This window comes from Oryctolagus cuniculus, chromosome 9 (assembly GCF_051225735.1).
Source record: "Oryctolagus cuniculus isolate XC-2025 breed Fujian yellow rabbit chromosome 9, ASM5122573v1, whole genome shotgun sequence".
Classification (NCBI taxonomy): Eukaryota; Metazoa; Chordata; class Mammalia; order Lagomorpha; family Leporidae; genus Oryctolagus; species Oryctolagus cuniculus.
Window position 1 is genome coordinate 96,705,358 of NC_142875.1, and position 17,653 is coordinate 96,723,010.

At 44.2% G+C, this 17,653-nt stretch overlaps 1 protein-coding gene across 1 annotated transcript in view; it reads right to left on the reverse strand.

Moving 5' to 3' along the window:
* The window catches only part of LOC100358094 (phospholipid-transporting ATPase IB), a 148,627-nt gene extending 131,980 nt beyond the window's left edge, over positions 1-16,647 (reverse strand). The window contains exons 1-5 of the mRNA XM_070049180.2: positions 16,080-16,647; positions 15,756-15,900; positions 8,102-8,201; positions 5,603-5,701; positions 4,351-4,396 (exon numbers count right to left, since the gene is read on the reverse strand). Coding sequence (XP_069905281.1) covers positions 4,351-4,396; positions 5,603-5,701; positions 8,102-8,201; positions 15,756-15,900; positions 16,080-16,125 — 436 coding nt within the window. The 5' untranslated portion in view covers positions 16,126-16,647. The remainder of the gene's footprint in view (positions 1-4,350; positions 4,397-5,602; positions 5,702-8,101; positions 8,202-15,755; positions 15,901-16,079) is intronic.
* Positions 16,648-17,653: the final 1,006 nt, after the last annotated feature.

Sequence of the window (17,653 nt, forward strand, 5' to 3'; positions counted from 1 at the left end):
TCATGCTCGTGTGAATCCTGGCTATGGTAGAAACAGCACCATATGACATAGATTGAACACCAATTCAGAGCCTCCTGGAGAACCATGATCCAGCTCTTCAAACTATTGTCCATTCCACTGCTCTACCAAGCCAGCTCTCAAGATGGTGGGGAATGTGGTAAGAGCAGCAAATTACACAAGCAGAGACCCATTGCTGCACTTTGTTCACTGTGAAGTGAGGTGTTCGGTAAGAAGAAATGCTGCATAGAATACAGTAATTTGGGCAGAAGTACTACATGCAGAGAAGGCAAATCCATATCCAGATTAAGTGTCTATTCTGGTTTTAAAAAGAAGGGCGTATATCTTGACATGTTCCATTCCACTAGACCCCCTAGATGTTTCAACAAACTAGAAGGCCCCTGAATTTTGGTCAGATTAATTTCCCATGTTCTGACATGCAAATGTCTTACCAAAAAGTCTGGAGTGACCACTACTGCTTGCTCACTTAGTCCAGGCAGCATGTCATCAATATAATGGACTGAGATCCTGTTTTTTAGAAAGGAAGTTTACTCAAGGTTCCTGTGAACTAAATTATAACATAGGGCTGGTGTGTTGATATCCCCTGAGGTAGGACAGTGAAGGCCCTGCTTCACTGAAACGTGAAGTGCTTCTTGTGGTCTTTTTATATACAGATAGAGAAAAGTCAGGTCCTGAATCAGTAGCTGCATACCAGGGGTCAAGGGATATGTTAATTTACCCAAGCAATGAAACCACATCTGAGACAGCAGTTGGAACTGGAGTCAGCACCTGATTAAGCTGTGATGATGCACTCTCGTTCTCCAATGTCCCTGTGTCTCCTACACAGGCCAAACAGGAGAGCTGAATGGGGATGTGGTAGGCATTGCCACCCCTGCATCTTTCAACGCCTTGATGGTGGCACTTATCTCTGCAGTCCCTCTAGGAATGAACCATTGCTTTCTTATTTACTATTTTCCCAGTAAAGGCATTACTAGTGGTTTCCACTTGGCTATTCCACCATAACAGACCTCCTTTAGAGAACCAATGTGAGAAATCTGCCAACTTTATGAGTCTGTCTCCTTGGGCCATGCATTCCAGAATCCAGGAAATAATCACAGGTTGGTTTAGGAGACCCACTGAACCACCTGTGAGACAGATGTGAGCAAAACCTCCATAGATCACCCGGTCTGTATGAACTGCTCCTCTGACTGGAGAGCCACAGTGACATTTTGGACTTGATGTTAGTTCAGACCCAGTGTCCCATGGCTCCCAAAAGGTCTGAATATTTCCTTTTCATCAATGCATCCTGGTAAGAGGCTGTAGTGCTCCTTTTGGGAAGCCCAGGAGAAAAACTAAGAGTATAAATCGTTGGCAGTGTGCATGGGTTCTTCCTTAAGGGGCTCCAGCTTCCCCTGTATCCACGGAGTTCTGGTCTATAAGTTGACTCAAGTCTGGAAGTTGGTTGAGGGACCATGAGTCTCTGTTTCTACCATTCAGGTTTTACTTACATTTGCATAGATCAAGTAAGAATAAATCTCTTCTGTGTTTTTGGCTACCCAACTCACGTTGTTGTTTGAACTCCCAGAGTCATGGATTGATGGATTAAGGATGGAGGCTATTATGCTGCCTGGGAGACAGGCCTACTGGGAGAGCCTTAGGCCATTAGGGGAAAGCCTTCAGAAAGTAGTTCTGTCTGGAGGATTGGCTATATAAACCAAGGCTGGCGTAATTGTGCTTCTATGTCTCTGTCTCTCTCCCTGTCTCTGTGTGTGTGTGTGTGTGTGCGCGCGCGCACGCGCTTCTTGAGCTAACATGTGATCCTCACATTCTGCTATACACCACTCTCATCAGATGTCAGACAAATTAGATCACTTGATCTTAAACTGTGAATCTCCAAAACTATAGCCAAAAATAAACATTCTACCTTCCTAAGAAGCTCTTCTCAAGGAGCTGTTGTTGCAATGAAAAGCTGCGTAAGACAGCCTCCTATGTATTTCCCATCTCATCAACTAGCCAACATCACAGGTTTCTAGGAGTCAGACTATTGGTTGCTGCTCTGACTCTGCTGTCCATCTGTCCATCCTTGATAATTTCACTCTGCCTTTGGTGGTTTAATGCTGACACTTGACCCTTGCTACCCTGGGATTCAATTATTCCCATTGTATTTAGGTTTCCCAATGTAGTCTCTGTAGTTCCCACTGTAATGTCTGGCCTACATGGAAGAGTGATCAAAGAACTCTGCAAGGATGCTGAGACTCTCCTCACAAACTTCTTTCTCAGTTTTAGTGAAACAAATGTCTTCTGGACCATTCAGAGGAGGGCAGGAGGGAATAGGTCTTATATGACAAATTCATTCTAGCATTCCAATCACCCTAAGCATTTGAATCCCTTCTTTTACATTAAACCAAGGCAGTTTTGGCATTTCATTACTGTAGACCATCTTCTGGTCCATGTTTCAACCAACTAAAAACCAGTCACTCCCCAAGATTCTTTGACATTAAATGCAGACTCTCTGTTTAATGTATCCATGTTGATAAATTCAGCCTGATTCCATGCTACATTCCTCCAATCATTACCCTACACCTTTAATGTTGATTCTCACACATGTTCCCTGGATTTATGCCTATAGAAGTTATTCTGGAATGTAGTGAACCTTACCACAAGTCACCCACTGTGCTTCACCTCTAAGGGTCTGATCTGGGATTTAAGTCTAGCTGTGAGTCTAGAGTAGTCACAGGGTAGGTCTCAATGAGAATCAGCATAGTTTTGTGAGATAACTGCCTCATTAAGTTTTCCCAGGTATGCAAGTTTAATCCCCTCCAACTGTGGTGGAAAGGCTGATACCACTGGGTGCAGAGGTTGATACTAATATGGATAGAGAGCTTGGTACCATTAGGAGAGCATAACTGCTTCTACTGGCAAAGAAAACTCATCAGAATTTATGAATTCAAGGTCTCCAGCTTCATAAGGGCCTTCCCAAGCATCTCCATTTCAACTATTACATTTAACTAAGTTTGGCCTGAGGAGGCCTCCATACTGAGTACTTATGTAACAGACTTCACGCTGTGTACATAAACTAAACTGAAAGCCTAACTTAGGATCATAGTCTTGTAACAAATAGCTGAGGACAATGATGGCAGTCAAGCTTCAGTAAATCACAGGTGGTCAACTGACTCAAATAAGGCAAAACCCTAAGCTACTACCAATTGAACAATATCTGTACCTTCTGTTTTCTAAACATAAATGCTGCCTGACTACACTGCGGGGCAGAGTTCTCTGGGCCTGTTGTGGTTTTGAGGACTACCTGATTCATGAATTGTTCTTTGCTCAGTTAAACTCTGCTAAATTTAATTTGCTAAGGTTTTTATTTTAACACAATTTTCAGAATCCTACTTCTTCCCATTTTAAAAGTAGACACCTGTGTTGTAATTCAGCCAGTTTTTAGGATGAGATTCTGGGTTTGGCATTCAGCAATCTCAGCCCCACAGCTATAAGAGAAAAGGGTATCTTTCAGGGGACACATAAAAGCTTTCAGGGCATTTATGTGGTTCTTGAGCAGGGAATTCAAATCCCTGAGTTCTCTCTTTTCTTTCTTTGCCTTGTCCAGTGACATTAGGAGCAGCTTGCCAACTTCATCATAGTTGTCAGTTTGACAAAAACGTCTGAAGGTGTTCTACACGGTCACCCAGATCTTCACTCCTGAGATGTGATTGATGAGGATTATCTACAAGTGATATATTGTATATCTGTATTGCCGGATCACAGCATGGACTATCAGTGCTCTCTTTAGTACTGGGAGTAGCAGTGTTTTTAAATTTAAACAGATGAGAAAGACAACTCCAAAAAAGTCCATGGAACCCATTCAGAAACCTCATCTTCCAAATTCTGTTCCTCTGAAGCCACTTAGAACAGGAAGAGGCTGATGATAAGGAACTGGCTCATGCAATTGTGGAGGCTGGTGAGTCCCGAGATCTGCAGGGGGAGTTGACAAGCTGGAGACCCAGGAGACCCAATGGTATGTTCAAGTCCAAATGCCAGCGAACTTGAGACCCAGGAGGAGCCAGTGTTTCAGTTCCAGTGAAAAAGCTCATGTTCCAGTGTGATGGCCATCAGCCAGGAAGAATTCCTTCCTATTCAGGAAATGGTCTGCCCTTTTCTGTTCTACTTGGGCCTTCCATGGATCAGGTGGGACTCAACCCTATCATGGAGGGCAACCTTCTTTATTTAGGCTACCCACATACATGTTCATCTCATCTAAAATATTTCACATACACTCAGAACAGCATTTGACAAAACATCTGAGCACTCTGTACCCATGTCAAGTTGGCACACAATATTAACCCAAACACTTACCTATTGTGTTCTTTGTGTTAACTAATCTGTCTGCCATATGTCGTCTCTGTTATGGAGGGGAAAAAGCTCATTACCTCAAAAGTTCAAAAATTAGTAATTCAATTCATAATACAAAACATAAGTTTAAGAAATAGAAGCAGCTGAACTAATTGTAAAATCTTTGTAGGCTGAAATTTATTTCCATTTCATTTGTGCCTACATGATTTCCTACACCAAGATGTGACCAATGGAAGGGAGTCTAGTCAAGAGACTAAGTGTGGGCTTGGAAGCCAGCTTGCTGTTGACATCCCAGGACTGCCTCTAGTGGTACAGCCTTGTCAGTCATGGACCTGTCTGTGCCTCAATTTAAGTGAGTATAAACATACACACATGCACATACACTCAACAGTACAGTGTGCCTCATACATAGTAAGCAGTTCCTTAAAATTTTAGCTTATACAAAGGAACTTCAAAAAGTTCAAGGAGTGGCCAGCATTGTGGCATAGTGGATAAAGCTGCCACGTGTGAGCCCAACATCCCATATAGGCCTCAGTTCATGTCCCAGCTGTTCCATTTCCAATCCAGCTCCCTGCTAATGGCCTGGAAAAGCAGCAGAGGATGGCCCAAGTGCTTGGGCCCCTGCCACCCATGTGGGAGACCCAGATTAACCTCCTGGCTCATGGCTTCAGCCTGACCCAGCACTGGCCATTCTTGCCATCTGGGGAGTAAACCAATAGATGGAATATTTCTCTCTTTGTCTCTCTGTCTCTCTTTTTCTTTCTCTCTCTCCATAACTCTGACTTTCAAAATAAGTAAAATAAATAAATAAAAAAAGGAAGTTCACAGAAATGGAACAAAAAGATAAGTTTATCTTGGTGCAGAGGCATTCTGAAATCTATACCTACAAGGGTAGCTAAATTTTTTTTTAAAAAATAGTTTTTGAAAGGTATAGACAGACAGTAAAAGCTCCCATCTGATGGTTCACTCCCCGCAATGCTCATGATGGCCGAGATTGGGCCAGGTCATAGTTTGAGCTGAGAAAACAATCCAGGACTCTCACATGAGTGACAGGAAGCCAATCACTTGTACCAACACCTCCCAGGGTATACAGGAAGCTGGAGATAGGAGCCAGAGTGGGGCATCAGACCCAGGCATTCTGATATGGGATATGGACATCCTAATAACTAGACTAAATACCCCCAAACTTTTAATTCCATTTTTTTCATGAACTTTTTGGTTTTGAGAAAATTTCATTGCATATCAGCAAACTTACATAATCTTCAATAATCTCTTTGATGCCTGAAATAGTAAGAATAGCCATCAAAGGCAAGAGAGTTGTATATTTTCCTGTTGGAGACACATCTGGAATTTGCTGCAAAACAATTAGAATTGCACCATTAGGTTTATGACAGATCCTTGCCATAGTTTTCTCACACTCAAAGTCATGCTACTAATGGCAAGGCCCAGGACATGAAGGAAAAACACACATTAACAAGGGGAAGGAAACTCTTAGCTCCTCAAACCCACTCCTTTAGTGTGACTCTGAATATCCCACTAAGGAAAAGTCACCAGTGCAACTGTTTAAAAACACTTCAGTCACTGTGTTACCTTGTAGGATAAAATTATTTTCAAAGAAATAGTTCAACACCTAAGTGTTAGTTAGCAATAGCATCTTTTCAAAACAGTCCAATCCAGATAGTCAGCCATCTTAACTGAATCATATTTCTTTTTGAGGCAGAGAAGAAATTCTGTAGAGGCCCAGGAGAGTAAATTTTCCTAGGTACAAATTAATTGTGGAGAGTACTCAAGGTCTATTGCCACTGTTTAAAACAGGAGAAAAATAAAGTGCTTCAGCTACCAATTTACTCTGCTTTGAAACACAGTCGTGCATCACGTAATGAGAAATGTGTCATTAGGCAATGTCATCATGGTGCAAACATCATCGATAGTAGCCTCATAAACTAACTTGCTATGAAGTCACTTGGTGATATAATACGTGGGACCATCATCATACACACTGTCTGTTGCTGGCTCAAATGCTGTCATGTGGCATATGATTAACACCTTTTGTATCTCTCCCTCTTCTCTTTGTCCCTGTGCTATAGTCCAAGTTGGTATCTTATCCCAAGGACCTCTGCCTGCCTCTTCCTCCTTTAGGGACACCCAGAGCTGTACACTTTGCTGGGCATAACTGCCATGACCTTCTCACCCTCAGGGTGATGCCCAAGCTTCAGAAGGTACCACTCTGGCCTCTTGATAACACGGCCCCACTTAACACTTTGGCTTCTTTTACTCTAGACTATGTTCCAAAAGCAAGATCTTTGCTGTTTCCAGAGCATTTCACATACTAGAGAAAAATTTAATACTTCTTACTTGTGTTTTATTCATTTTTGAATAGGTAACACATTTAAATATTTCACAATTCAAAATAAACACAATGACATTTCCCCTCAGTTCTTGATCCTCCTCCAAGAAGGTGAGAGATGCTCCTCATTTCCATGTGCTTCGCTGTCTCTTGTACCTCAAAATTGTCCTTCATTGGCCCCCAACACCCTGTTGCGCTCCTCCTCGTCTAACGTGTGGCCCATTCACGAGCACTTCAGGGGCTTTTCCCCAAGCCAAGTGCATTCCTTGTTCCTTTATAAACATGTCTTAAAGCATTCGTATATAAGACTCTGAACTCTCCCTGGGCAGGAGCCAAATCTAATAATTCATCCTTGAATTTTTGATTCCGTGGACAGATTTTGATGCAAGTTATGTGGCCTCTGTAAATGTTTACTGAACTGAATCCTTTTGCTTAAGGTCAATTCAGCAAGTTTATTGAATTCCTATCCCAAAGCTTGGCAGTTTCAGAGACACTCTTTCTATTTCAAGGAATTTACAGTCTGCTGGGAGAAATAAAACTAATTACAATATAGATGTATACTTAAAGTCTATAAAAATGAAATTAAAAGCTAGGCCTATTTGGAGCAATTTTTTTGAAACCCACACACATAAGGAGCCTTCAAAAATTTCATTGGAAATGTACATTATGAATAAACTGAGCATGACTTTCAAAAAAACTTTTGCCCCAAAATAAACACCTTTTTATTCCCCTTGTCCAGGATCTTTTTAAAGTACCTTCCCTTAGCACAGATTATTGTTATAGACATTTAGAGAAAGGAGAAATCATGACGGGCTGTGACATTTGGGAAAACTTGGAGGATAGTTTTAAGCTGGGCTTCTACAAGAATGGGTGGCATTTAGCCAGACTGGTTTACAGGTTTAGGTGGTCATATAGGCCAAGGCCTGCAAAGAGAGAGACAGCTGGGTAACTGTGAGATGAGTTACGTAATTGGATTGTGGGGGCCATGCTCAAAGTAAGGTTTCACAAACAAGAATGAAATAGATTATGGAAAGTATTGAACTCAACTCTTTTGAAAAGATGCTATTTTAAGCTAGTATTTGAGTTTCCTTTAAATTATTCCTTCAAGATGTTATAAAATTATTCCATTATGGCAGTGGTATAGGTGACCAAAATCACTCCAATAAGATCTCATTAAAGATCTTGATCAAGACAAACTGCAGGCAAATTCATTGATTATGCATCCACCTGTTTTTTCAGTCCAAAAATTATGTTTCACTGTATGACTTAGCCATTGTAAGAGGATTCCTTTCCTATAGTATTTAAATGCTTTATGTACATCAAACTATTATTTCAATTAAGTGGGCTTTTTATAAGTGTTCTCTTAAGACTGCTTAAGGATCTCAATCTAAAATTTTAAAATATTACCTGCAATATAGCAATGAACAGGAAAAAAGCATTGGCCGCTTTGCTAAACTGCAGGTACAGATATCGAGGGAGAAAGGACCACAGGCTGTACTTGGCTGTGCTGTGGGTAGGAAGGAAAATACCACTGTCAGTTGACAATCTAGACTCTAAGAACATGAATGGAAAACACAAAGAACTCATCATAAATCACAGGTGGATTAAAAATACAACACAGTCATAAAACACAGATCTTTTCCTCAAGCCATTTTGTGCTTTCTGAAAGCACTCACAGTCCCCCAAAAACACTGTCAGAATAAAGGAGGAATAATGGTCCCCATCTGAGAAACTAAGTGCTGTGAATACAGTGGATGTGGAGAACTAAGGATCAAAAACTAGAGAGTGGGGGCTGGCGCTGTGGTGCAGCAGGTTAAGCCTCCGCCTGTGATGCCAACATCCCTTATGAGTGCTGATTCCAGTCTGGGCTGCTCCACTTCTGATCCAGCTCCCTGCTAATGTACCTGGGAAAGCAGCAGAAGATAGCCCAAGTGCTTGGACCTCTGCACCCATGTAGGAGACCTGGATGGAACTCCTGGCTCCTGGCTTTGGACTGGCCCAGAACTGGTTGTTGTAGCCATCTGAGAGTAAACCAGTGGATAGAAGATCTCTATTTCTGTGTGTGTGTGTGTGTGTGTGTCTTTCTCTCGCTCGCTCTCTCTCTCCCTCTGTGTTTCAAATAGATAAACTACATCTTAAACACACACACACCCTTAAGTCCTGTTTTTCCCTTAATGGTAGAGAACACCTCTTTCTAGAAGAGATTCCTCTCTCCAAAACCCACCAGATCAAACTGTTTTTTTAAGATTTATTTTATTTATTTGAAAGACAGAGTTACAGGGAGAGGTAGAGACAGAGAGAGAGGTCTTCCTTTTGCTGGTTCACTCCCCAGATGGCCGCAATGGCCGGAGTTGCGCCAATACGAAGCCAGTAGCCAGGAGCTTACTCCAGGTCTCCCATGCAGGTGCAGGGGCCCAAGGACTTGGGTCATCTTCTATTGCTATCCCAGGCCATAGCAGAGAGCTAGATCGGAAGAGGAGCAGCCAGGACTGGAACCGGCGCCCATATAGGATACTGGCGCTTCAGGCCAGGGCTTTAACCCACTGCACCACAGCGCCGGCCCCAGCTCAAACTATTTTTAATTTGTTTTAAAATTCTACTACTTGAGTAAAGCCAAATATTAGTCTTGGGCCTCAGGCCACATTAAGCAAAATAAGGTTAACATGCATGGAGGTTAAGACACACTCTGCAAACACACTATTGGGAAGGAAGAGCTGTTTTAAGCCCTGTGAAAGAGAGCCTGGCAGTTGGTGTTTCTCACCTCCTGTAATGTACAATAGCCCAATGACACATGGATTTCACCAAAAATGTGTTCATTGACCAGCTAATTTTTAAATGCTTTTTTTATTGTGGAAACTTTAAAATATACGCAAAGAAGAGGAGAATTGATAATGAGCCCTGCTACTTATCGCCCAGCTTCAACAGTTATCGACTACACGGACAATTAATTACATCTTGTCCATGCCCCCAATAGCTCCGCTTCCAAACTGTTATCTTTTTTAAAGATTTACTGATTTATTTGAAAGGCAGAATGACAGAAAGTGAGGGAGAGACAGACATATATATTTTTAATAATATTTTTGAACATATATGTGTATGTGTGCATTATATATATATATATATATATATAAAGAGAGAGAGAGAGAGCCAGAGAGACAGAGGGAGAGAGATTGAGAGATCTTCCATCCTCTGGTTCACTCTCCAAACGACTGTAACAGCTGCAGCTGGGGCTGGGGCTGGGGCTGGGCCAGGATGAAACCAGGAGCATGAAACTCCACCTGTTCTCCCACATGGGTGCAGGTGCCCAAGCACTAGAGCCATATCCACTGTTTTTCCAGACACATTAACAGGGATCTGGATCAGAAACGGAGCAGCTAAGACTCAAATTGGTACCCATACAGGACGCCAGCATCACAAGCGGCAGTTTAACGCGCTGTGCCACAATGCTAGCCTCCCAAATTATCATAATTTCATCTGTAAACACTTTAAAATAAATTAAAAGGATAATTTTTGTTTGTTAATTCGCTAAAGATTTAGTTATTCATTTATCTGAAAGGCAGAGGGAGAGGGAGAGGGAGAGACAGAGAGACATCTTCCATTCTCTGGTTCACTTCCTAAATGCTTGCAACGGCCAGGACTGAGTCAGGCCGAATCTAGGAGCCAGCAGCTTCATCCAGGTCTCCCATGAGGGTGGCAAAGGCCCATGCACTTGGGCCATCTTCTGCTGCTTTCCCAGGAGCAGGGAGCTGGAACAGAAGTGGAGCATCCATGTCTTGAACCAGCACTCATGTGTGATGCCAGCATCACAGGTGGCAGCTTAACCTGCTAGACCACAACACCAGCCCCTGGGTGAATAATTTTAAAACTAGCTTTCATTATAAAAGCCCACTCATAACTGTTCCCATAATAAATTTCAAAAGGAAAGGGCATGAGACTGTCCAGATACCATGGTTCCATCTAACTCTGGATCCTGGACTAGATCCCTACACTAGTCAACATCTCTGCTTCTCCTGCTTCCACTGTGGATAATCTGAGAGATTCCTCATGGATATAAATTTCTCTGATTGGTTGTAAGAACTGCTGTTATGCTTAAGAAGCTACTAATATCTATAACTAGAGATTCCGGTTAGTAAGAATTGAAAATGGATTTTGGGGCTGGCGCTGTGGCACAGTGGGTTAAAGCCCTGGCCTGAAGCACCAGCATCCCATATGGGCGCTGGTTCTAGTCCCGGCTGCTCCTCTTCCAATCCAGCTCTCTGCTATGGCCTGGGATAGCAATGGAAGATGGCTCAAGTCCTTGGGCCCCTGCACCTGCATAGGAGACCCAGAAGAAGCTCCTGGTTCCTGGCTTTGGATCGACACAGCTCCAACCATTGCGGCCATCTGGGGAGTGAACCAGCGGATGGAAGACCTCTCTCTCTGTCTCTACCTCTCTCTGTAACTCTGTCTTTCAAATAAATAAAATAAATATTTAATATATATTATATAATTATATATCATATATAATTAATATATAATTATATAACATATATATACTATATATTATATATAGTGTATGTATATATATAGAGAGAGAGAAAGAAAATGGATTTTGAGATCTAAGAGGCATGGTGTTTTATTCTGGTACTGCCATTGAATGGCCAGGAGACCAAGGGCAAATGATACCTTTTTCCTGCCACCGTTCCACCTACTGTAAAACAGGTTAATAACGTCCTTCACCAGTCAGAAAAAAATAGTACAAAAAAGAGCCAAGGTGGTGGGCATTTGGTGCAGCTGTTAAATTACCCTGTGGAATGCCCACAGCCCATAGTGGAGAGCCGAAGTTCAAGTCCCAGCTCTGCTTCCAATCCAGCTTCCTGTTAATGTGCACCTTGGGAGGCAGCAGATGAAGATCAAGTACCTGGGGTCTTGACATGGGAGACCTGGACTGAATTCCAGGTTCCTCACTTTGCCCTGGCCCAGCTCTGGCTGTTGTGGGCATTTGGGGAGTGAACCAGTAGGTGGAAAATATGTTTTTCTCTGTTTCCACCTTTTAGATAATTTTGAAAAAGACAGATCTGGAGTAGTTGTCACCTAAAATGAGATACCCTGAGTAGTTCACTGAAAAAAGTGCTAAAAACTCTATTTGTATGTTTTAATCTAAAAGTAGATGTTATTAATATTTAATATACTGGTCAACACCAATACTCTCACTTATTCTGTGTGTCACATGGTTAGGTATGAATTTCTTTTCATTTAATGTGCTAGGGATTCATTGGGGTTCCTGGGTTTTAGGATTCCTCTCTCATTTGTCCTGGAAAAGTTTTGGCCATAGTTTCTTTGAATATGTCTGGCTCATCCTCTCTATTCTCTCATTTGGACTTCTGATTTTATACAGGTTCAGCTGCTAACTCTGGTATTCATGTTTCTGAAACACTCCTCCATGTCTTCAGTGGTCTCTGTTGGGTCAGGAGTAGTTTCTCACAAGGGCTCTGTATGTCCCTCATCTCCCTTGTCTTTGACTCCATCCATTGAGGTTTTTTTTTTAAAGTTGATCATATTTTGTTTCTTTTACAAATCTGCTGCAGCCTGTTCTTTGGACTCCTTTAAACACATTATCTTAAACGTTTAGTAGGAAATATTCTTATTTTGATGCTGTACTTGTGATTTCACTACCTGAAATCTTCTCATTGTTCATTCTCTCAATTGCCTCTCACCAAGGGGGCCCTGCTCTCCTCCATGCAGGTGTTCATGGCTCGTGATTGAGCACACTTTCTCCCTGGGAAGTGTTGGGCCTCAGTTGATGAAGCAATTCCTCCTGACAAGGTCTGCCTTTGCTTCTGCCAGAGCCAGCGACCTGGCTCCATTTTAAAATATGTTTTTACACTTAAATTTTTCTGGACTCCACTGGTATCAAAACTGTAAGAAGGTGGTCAGGGTGTTTGAATAATTCTTAAAATGATGCATTCTGTTGTTGTTTGCTTTTTTTGCTTCAACTCAGAGCCAAGTTTGAGAAGTCAAATTTCCACAGCATATCCCAACGCAGATTTTAAAACTTTTTTTATTTATGTTGTTTATTTGAGAAACAGAGACAGACAGAGCTCCTATCTGCTGGTCCCCTCCGTAAGTACAACAACTAAGGCTGGGCCAGACAAAAGCCAGGAGCCAGGAACTCCATCTGGATCTCCCATGTGGGTAGCAGGGACTCAAGCACCTGAATCATTTGCTGCCTCCCAGGGTGTACATTAGTGGGAAGCTGGAACAGGGAGTGGAGACTCAAACCCAGGCACTCCAATAGGACATGTGAGTGTCCCAAGAGTCATCTTTTTTATTTTTAAAGATTTATTTTATTTATTTGAAAGACAGTTACAGAGAGAAGTAGAGCCAGAGAGAGAGAGAGGTCTTCCATCTCCTGGTTCACTCTCCAGATGCCGCTACTGCACAACTAGAGCTGAGCTGATCTGAAGCCAGGAGCTTCTTCCAGGTCTCCCACATAGGTACAAGGGTCCAAGCACTTGGGTCATCCTCTGCTGCTTTCCCAGGTGCATTAGCAGGGAGCTGGATTGGAAGTGGAACATCCAGGACATGAACCAGCACCCATATGGGACGCCAGCAACGCAGGCCGGGGCCTTAACCCTCTGCGCCACAGCACCGGCCCTGCAAGAGGGTTTGAAACCACTGCACCAAAGTCCTGCCCCATCCCCCTAAGGCAGATTTTTTTTTTTTAATTTATTCTCCCTTCATTTAAATGTGGCCCTGCAAAGTCTTGATTTTGCAGGGGTAGGGTCTCTGACTCTGTATTCCACCCTGTGTGGGCTCTAGCTTCACAGCTCCGGGTGACTAAACACTTAAACCAAAACTCTAGGTCATCAGGACAAGGCAGAGCCCTGGGGCAGTCACCTGCTTCAGTGCCCCACCAATCCTCAGAATCCCTCTTTGCCTTCATTTGGGACCTCCACAGATTACTCTTGTTTACGTGTTGATGATGTGTATTTTTAACCTATAGGATGAGTTCACAATCAAAAAATGTAAAGACTACCCAGCTATTGTATTCAACCTGATCTTAATGCTGGTAAAAAAAAAAAAGTAGGAGCTGAGGGGCTGGTGCTGTGGCACAGAGGGTTAAGATGCCATCTGCAGTGCCAGCATCCCATATGGGTATAAGTTTGAGTTCTAGCTATTACACTTCTAACCCAGCTCCCTGCTAATGTGCCTGGGAAAGCAATGGGAGATGACCCAAGTCCTTGGGTCCCTGCACCTATGTGGGAGACCTGGAAGAATCTGCTGATCTCTCTGCTGTGGCCAGGGAGTGCAGCAGAGGATGGCCCAAGTACTTGGGCCCTGCACCACATGGGAGACCAGGACAAGTACCTGGCTCCTGCCATAGATCAGCGCGGTGCGCCGGCGCAGTACGCCGGCCGCAGCGGCCATTGGAGGGTGAACCAACGGCAAAGGAAGACATTAGCCGGCGCCGCGGCTCACTAGGCTAATCTTCCACCTAGCGGTGCCGGCACACCGGGTTCTAGTCCCGGTCAGGGCGCCGGATTCTGTCCCAGTTGCCCCTCTTCCAGGCCAGCTCTCTGCTGTGGTCCGGGAAGGCAGTGGAGGATGGCCCAAGTGCTTAGGCCCTGCACCCCATAGGAGACCAGGAAAAGCACCTGGCTCCTGCCTTCGGATCAGCACGGTGCGCCGGCTGCAGCGCGCCAGCCGTGGCAGCCATTGGAGGGTGAACCAACGGCAAAAGGAAGACCTTTCTTTCTGTCTCTCTCTCTCTCACTATCCACTCTGCCTGTCAAAAAAAAAAAAAAAAAAAAAAAAGAATCTGCTGGCTCCTGGCTTATATCCAGCCTAGCCCCAGTGTCCATTTGAGGAGTGAACCAGCAGATGGAAGTCTTCCCTCTGCCTCTGCTTCTCCCTCTCCCTCTCTGGAACTCCACTTTCCAAATAAATAGGTCAATTTTTTAAAAAAATGGGAAACAGTGGTTTTCTTCTGGATGGGCATTGTGGCACCACTTGGGATGCCCACACCCCATGTTGGAGTGCAAGGTCAAGTCCCAGCAGCTCCACTGCTGATCCAGCTTTTCCTGCTGGTGCATCCTTGGAGGCAGCAGATGATTTCCCAGTAATTGGGTTCCTACCATTCATGTGGGAGACTAGGAAGGAGTTCCTGGCTCGTGGTCTCTTTGGTCCAGCCCTGGCTATTTCAGGCATTTGGGGAGTGAATCACCAGAAGGAAGATTCATTCTCTCTTTCTCTTACTGACGCTCTGCCTTTCAAGTTTATGAAAATAAATAAATAATAAAAAATTAGTTTCTGTTAGTAAAAGGGTGTCTTATCTGTGGTGCCATCTCAGGCTCTGGCCTCATCACCAACCTCACTCACTAGATGCCAGCTGACCGACCAACCAGCCCAACCACAAGTGTCAGCTCCACCCCCAGCCTAATGGGATTCGCTGCTCCCACTTCCTTACCCCCTGCAGGAGTACAACAGGAGCTGCTTCCCACACAGGAACTCTCTCTCTCTCTCTCTCCCTCTCTCTCTCTCTCTCTCTCTCTCGACCCCTCTCCCCCTTTTCACCCTCTCTTCTTCGCCCTCTCCCTCTGGCCTGTCAGATTCCCCCATCAGTAAACCCTTTTCCTTACTCCAGTGTTTGGTGTGTTTTGTGGTGGACTTATAGTTTCCTTTCCTTCAAGTTTTCATCTAACTCTGCCTCTGCAGTAAGAACTCAGCTCAGCAAATTCCTCAGAGAGAGAATCCCTAAGAAGCTCAATGTGCAGTCGCCCTAATCAGTATGCTCGTGGGAGTTCAGCAGCTGTGTGAGGTGCCCTAGGAAAGCAGGTCAGCTTATATTTACAAAGCTGCCAGAGTTCTGTCAGTCGGCAGTGGGCTGCATGGTCACGGCCATGAGCAGAAACAAGTAAGAGCAGAACCTGTTGTTGGTAGTGAACCTGAGAACCTGAACTCCCTGAAGGCTGCAGGAAACAGCCGCAGCCCTAGCATGCAGTCACAGGAGCAGACCTACCGGGAGTGGGCACCAGAACTTCTTCCTTCCTCTCCTCCCAGCTACATCCGCTTATCTCACCTGATCCAGTTTTGGCAGAAAATGTTCTTCAGGGGGTCATTGATGTAAATGGTACGAATTCTGGACGCTTCTAAGACTGGCAGAGATTGTTGCCAGCCCATCCTTTGCTCCACCTTCTGACTGCCCAGGCAGACCGGAGCAGATCCTGCAGCAAGAGGGCACAGAGGCTTAAAGCAGAAATGCAAAGGAAGGCAGGCTGGGGACCTCAGCCACGTGGGGCCCTATGTGAGGGGATGGGAGGAGCAGGCTGCTCTCCAGTCCCCAGCTCTTCTCTTGCCTGGCCCCTCCTCCACCCAGGCTCCCTGCCAGCTCACACAACCATACCTCCACCGCAGGCTCCCCAGGCTCCATTCCACTCTGCAGGCTCCATGTGGCTCCAAGGCTCAGCGTGACCCCAGGAGAGGTGGTGCAGAGGCTAGGCTCAGGCAGATGAGCTGGGAGAGGCAACAAAATGGAAGGAAGGGGAGGGAAGAACCACCTGAGGAGCCCTGTCCCTGGAGGGCCTTAACATTGTCCTCAGCTTGACTAGACTGGAGGAGGGTTTTGATTCCAGGGCCCCAGTTCCCCCTTTTCTTCATCCTAAAATAAAGTTTCTATGATAGGGAATTTGTATTTATAAATTCTTTCCCCATCTTCTTTGAAACATGCATACTTCTCCTTACTAGCTTCCTGACAGCCCCCACGCTCAGGGGAAATCTTTCTCAGGGATCTAGGGCACCCCTGTGACATGGCACTGCCCAGGACCGTGGCACTCCTCTCCCCCAGACTCTGAGCCAGGAGAGGAGCCTAACTAACTTCAGCAGGTGCCTTGGTGCAGACTGCAGAACTACTTCCTGCCATGAAGATGGCAGAAAACTTACCTGTCCTCCGGACAAAGCCAATTCACAAACACAGGTGCCATACCATCCACCCCACTCACACCCAAGGCTGCACAGCCCTGCAGCCTTTGCTTCAGCAGACTTGAGGCCATTCCCTCCACTACAGCAAGCATCTCAGATATAGTTTTCCATAAACGCTGTGTCCAGGGTCACTTATACTTTGATGTCTCCTAACCCACAAGAGAATGAGATTTTTGACAAAAGGGCCAAGGCAAGTTTTATTTGTTTTTGATGCACAATAGAGGTCAGACTGGGGAGGCATTTGCCCTGCAGGCCCTCAACACCCAGGAACACCTCTGTACCATGATCCATGTGCTCGGATTTTCTCCATTTGCCAACGTTCTTGTAGTCCAGGGTCAGTATAGATGTTCACAACCTTGGGAAAAGGGTTTGTTGTTTTTTTCACCATGTCCTCATATGTTTAATATAGTTATCTCTCTTCAGACATTTCATTAACAACACATTCCTTTGTGAGGGTGGAAGAACATAAGGGGGGGTGACAGCTAGGCAGCTGCTGATGAACGTAAAGTCCCATCACCCTGCTGTGACCTTCAAGGCTGCCTCATGAAACCTGCTGACCACCTGCTACCTGAGGGAAGGTGGCTCCTGGCCAAATGTCCCCAGCTGAAAGGCTGAGAGCTAAGCTAACGTCCCAGCTCAAATACTAGGTGCCTCCTTCCATCCAACACATCTTGTATAACTAGCCTGTCACAGTGGCCCCACTTAAATTGAGTAATAGTAAAAGTATGAACCAGCATGGGTTCTATGTGTCAGTCCTTTGCTCAAAATATAAGAAAGCCTGAGAAACAAAGACAAAGGAAATTTCTTTTCCCCATCAAATAAATAAATAAATAAAATCATGTTACAAAGCAGGTGAAAACAATGGAAAAATGTATTTCCTTTCAAAGAAATTAAATAGAGAGTTGATAAAGCAAGAGTTCAAAAAATACACTTTGTAAAATGATAATAAAATAAGAGAAGAATTTTAAAGTGATCTGCAAGAGCTCAGAAATGAAAGAA